General features: G+C 39.4%; 1 protein-coding gene across 3 annotated transcripts in view; it reads right to left on the minus strand.

Moving 5' to 3' along the window:
* LOC138003898 (leucine-rich repeat and calponin homology domain-containing protein 1-like) overlaps positions 1-5,000 on the minus strand; it is a 25,394-nt gene that overhangs the window by 1,721 nt on the left and 18,673 nt on the right. For all 3 annotated transcript variants that reach the window (XM_068850205.1, XM_068850206.1, XM_068850207.1), the window contains one exon: positions 815-1,063. In XM_068850205.1, coding sequence (XP_068706306.1) covers positions 815-1,063 — 249 coding nt within the window. The remainder of the gene's footprint in view (positions 1-814; positions 1,064-5,000) is intronic.

Below are 5,000 nucleotides of genomic sequence, written 5' to 3' on the forward strand. Positions count from 1 at the left end.
ACGATCCTAGACGACCCAATGTCCCGAAAATGTGAAACTCCTGATCTTCTCGGACTCGAGTAGTGAATTGGAATGTCTCCGGAAACATGATTCTCATTCTCTTTCATGTAAATAACTTCGATTTCGCCTTCTCTCTAACTCATATTCTTTTGAAATTTGCTTGTCTTAGCGAGGCGAGAAAGGCTCACCAGCATTAAAACAAAATAATATTTTATTTTGCCGCCATTGTTTTTTTATTTAATTTAATCACTTTCACCACAACAGAGAAACAGGCTGTGGTGGGGGTCGCACAACAGAGCGAGGCTCCAAATTAAGTGCGCCCTTTTACCCTCCCAACCATGATATAAAACAGAAGACAGACCACAACACCGGGAACTACATGCCCTACTCTTTGCGACAAGTGTGTGGGTTCTTTTACGTCCCACAGGATTATGAACATTTTTGAAGGGTTGTGAGACGGGGCCTACGGTTTATCGTCCTAATCCGAGAAGACTAGAGAGTCTAACCATTTGCAAATGTAATTACAAAGGCATCACTTTCTCCTCAGTTATTTAAAGACGCTGAGTGTTGGTCCGGCCGGAGTTGAATTCACGACCTCCCGCGTAACAGCCCGGTGCTCAACCAACTGAGCCACCGGTGCGCGATGAAAGACTAGTCTACAAAAACTATCCACACTTGATGTTGACTTAACAAATGTGATGGAAAACTGCTTCTTCTTTTGTAACCAATGCATAAAAATGCGCCTTTGCGAAGGTTTGGAAACACCCTACTGAAATCTATTGTGGTAATTTTACCAGCCAAGATGGTTACTCACTTGACAGATAACTCCAGCAGTGAAGGAACCTCCATAACTTTAGTGATGTCATTATCAGAGATCCATGGTGTAAACTTCGCAAATAGGTTCCTCCTGCCTTTTCTTATTTTCAAGTAATGTAGTATTGATTGCAGTCCTTTCTCAGCAATTTCATGTGGAGGTGATACCAGCGGATTTCCTTGAACATTAAGAGTTTTGAGCTTTGGCAAATTAATGAGATCAGTTGGTAAATAAGTGATGAGGTTGTTTCTGAAAAGAAATAGTAAGAGACCTAAGGTGTCATGTAGCCTCCCACAGAGATCATCTCAGGGCTTTGTCACGCATGGGAGGAAGGTGTGACCAAATGTTCTGATTATCTGGGAGCAGGGATGGGGCAGTGGTGAGAGCACTCGCCTCCCACCTACAGTACCGCTCAGATATACGTTAACTGCGCAGACGCGTTTTATACGCATATACGCGTACGATTATACGCACATATGCGTATAGTTATACGCACATACGCGTATGGTTATACGCACATACGCGTATGGTTATACGCACATACGCGCATAGTTATACGCACATACGCGTATATTTATACGCGTATATACGCATAAACATGCGCGTCTGATGTGTCTTTGTTATTCACGACGAAAAATTTTCTTTGTGTTTCATTGAGAGTCTAATAAAGCTAATGGAGATCATGTTACAAACACGCACGTCGCATCGAAATGTTTATTGTCTGAATTTAGCGAACTTAGCTTAAGATCGATCAGGGGCACCCAACGTCAATTTTCGGAAAATATCTGTTCGGAAGACGATTTGAGATCGTAGAATTTTCGGAACATTTGTTGTAAAATTTCTTGCTTGCCTGCCTGTCCTAGGATTTTCGAACATCTAAAAATTGGTATAATTGCCCATTTTTAATGGATTTTTATCATAAAAGATCACCTAGATTTTTCGGGAGCCTTTTTTCTGGCTGAAATTTTCGAAAAGGTAAGTTTTGATCCCTATAATTTTCGGATTTCTAGACTTTCAGCTAGGAAATCTGAACAGATGAAAAATTTTTAGGGGATAAAAATATGCCTATATCTACCGTCTAAATACTAAAATTCGTTTAACAATGCTATGTTTAGTGGTTTTGAACCTTATTCTCGTTGGGTGCCCCTGATCGATCTCGTCGAAAAAATTATATCTCCGGTTATATCTGACCCAGATCGTTTATTCAAACGGTAAAATGCTGCTTGACGAAAAAATTGTTTATCAAAGTTTCAATGGTGCGCCGCTTCAAGGAAAAGTCCTGTGTTTCGGCAGTCGCGTCGGCAAGTCGCTTGCGAGATGTTTGTATAAAGTGTTCCGAAGACCTTGTCGAAAAAATTATATCTCTGGTTATATTTGACACAGATCGTTCATTCAAACAGTAAAATGCTTTTTATTTAACCAAATAATTGTTTATCAAAGTTTCTATTGCGCGCTGCTCACGCTTAGTTATTTTTTCCTTCAATGAAAAGTTCTGTGTTTCGGCAGCCGCGTTGGCAAGTCGCTTGGGAAGTGTTTGCCTAAAGTGTTCCGAAGACCTTGTCGAAAAAATTATATCTCCGGTTCTACTTGACACAGATCGTTTATTCAAACAGTAATTTTTTTTTAACCAAATAATTATTTCAAGGTTTCAACTGCAAAGCGAATCTTTACAAGCTTAAATAAAAAGTTAGTCGAATGATTAACACGTGGTTTCGCATGTTCACAATCTTTGAGTAAACAGTCGAGTTTCGCGCGAAACGGCAAATCAGACGACAGCGATGAGAGGCAGCTGTATTCGCAGGCTACAAAGTTGGCGAAGAAATTGTTGACATAGGCGGCGTTGCTGTGTTGAGATTTAGTTATCGTGACCATCGATTTTTGAAACTTTTAACTAAACTAGAGGCGAGTCAAATTCATCAAAATTTGCATACGCGCCAGTCATGAGTCGGAACAACACGTAGTCGTGACAGGTAACGCAACACGATTAAAATGCCCTGGTAGAACTTCTTTTACGTGTATGTATAATGAATGGAAAAGTTTCTGAGAAAAAACTTGTTTATCGATGGGGCAAGCCATAAAAGAAACATCCTGTGTGGGTTTGTATTCAGAACGCTCTTCTCAAACGGGTTTCTTTGTTAATTCTGCTGAAATACGACGCACCGGTATTAAATTTATTTTAAACACATTCCAAAGCAGTTGCGATGGATGTAGTGTTGGTAAGTGTTGAAGAACATCTCGTCTGCTCATAAAAGTTCCGTTTGAAAAGGATAACCCGTTTATATCGATAAGCACACGCTTTCTATTTAACTCGCGTACACTTGCAACAGCGTATCGGGAGAAGTCTTCATGAGTTCGTGGTCGTGTAGTTTTTAGTGCTCTCAAGCTATTCTTTAGAACAATAACCCCCTAACAATAAAAAGACAACAAGCCAGCTCATACATACTAAGAAACAGACGCGTATATGCGTTTGTGCTTATATACGCATTTTTATACGCACATATCCGTATACTTATACCCACATACGCGTACACTTATACGCACATACGCGTATATTTATACGCACATACGCGTATACTTATACGCACATACGCGTAAATTTATACGCACATACGGGTATACTTATACGCACATACGCGTACACTTATACGCACATACGCGTATATTTATACGCACATACGCGTATACTTATACGCACATACGCGTAAATTTATACGCACATACGGGTATACTTATACGCACATACCCGTAAATTTATACGCACATACGCGTATACTTATACGCACATACGCGTAAATTTATACGCACATACGCGTATACTTATACGCACATACACGTATACTTATACGCATATACGCGTATATTTATACGCACATACCCGTATAATTATACGCACATACGCGTATACTTATACGCACATACGCGTATACTTATACGCACATACGCGTATACTTATACGCACATACGCGTATACTTATACGCACATACGCGTAAATTTATACGCACATACGCGTATATTTATACGCACATACGCGTATACTTATACGCACATACGCGTATATTTATACGCACATACGCGTATACTTATACGCACATACGCGTATATTTATACGCACATACGCGTATACTTATACGCACATACGCGTAAATTTATACCCACATACGCGTATACTTATACGCACATACGCGTAAATTTATACCCACATACGCGTATACTTATACGCACATACGCGTATACTTATACGCATATATACGTATATTTATACGGACATACGCGTATAATTATACGCACAAACGCGTATATTTATACGCACATACGCGTATACTTATACGCACATACGCGAATACTTATACGCACATACACGTATACTTATACGCATATACGCGTATATTTATACGCACATACGCGTATAATTATACGCACATACGCGTATACTTATACGCACATACGCGTATACTTATACGCACATACGCGTATACTTATACGCACATACGCGTATACTTATACGCATATATTTATACGCACATACGCGTATAATTATACGCACATACGCGTATACTTATACGCACATACGCGTATACTTATACGCACATACGCGTATACTTATACGCACATACGCGTATACTTATACGCACATACGCGTAAATTTATACGCACATACGCGTATATTTATACGCACATACGCGTATACTTATACGCACATACGCGTATATTTATACGCACATACGCGTATACTTATAGGCACATACGCGTATATTTATACGCACATACGCGTATACTTATACGCACATACGCGTAAATTTATACCCACATACGCGTATACTTATACTCACATACGCGTATACTTATACGCATATATGCGTATATTTATACGGACATACGCGTATAATTATACGCACAAACGCGTATATTTATACGCACATACGCGTATACTTATACGCACATACGCGTATACTTATACGCACATATGCGCAAATTTATACGCACATACGCGTATACTTATACGCACATACGCGTATACTTATACGCACATACCCGTAAATTTATACGCACATACGCGTATACTTATACGCACATACGCGTAAATTTATACGCACATACGCGTATATTTATACGAACATACGCCTATACTTCAACGCAATTACGCGTATACTTATACGCACATACGCGTATACTTATACGCACATA

Source organism: Montipora foliosa, chromosome 5 (genome assembly GCF_036669935.1).
Source record: "Montipora foliosa isolate CH-2021 chromosome 5, ASM3666993v2, whole genome shotgun sequence".
Classification (NCBI taxonomy): Eukaryota; Metazoa; Cnidaria; class Anthozoa; order Scleractinia; family Acroporidae; genus Montipora; species Montipora foliosa.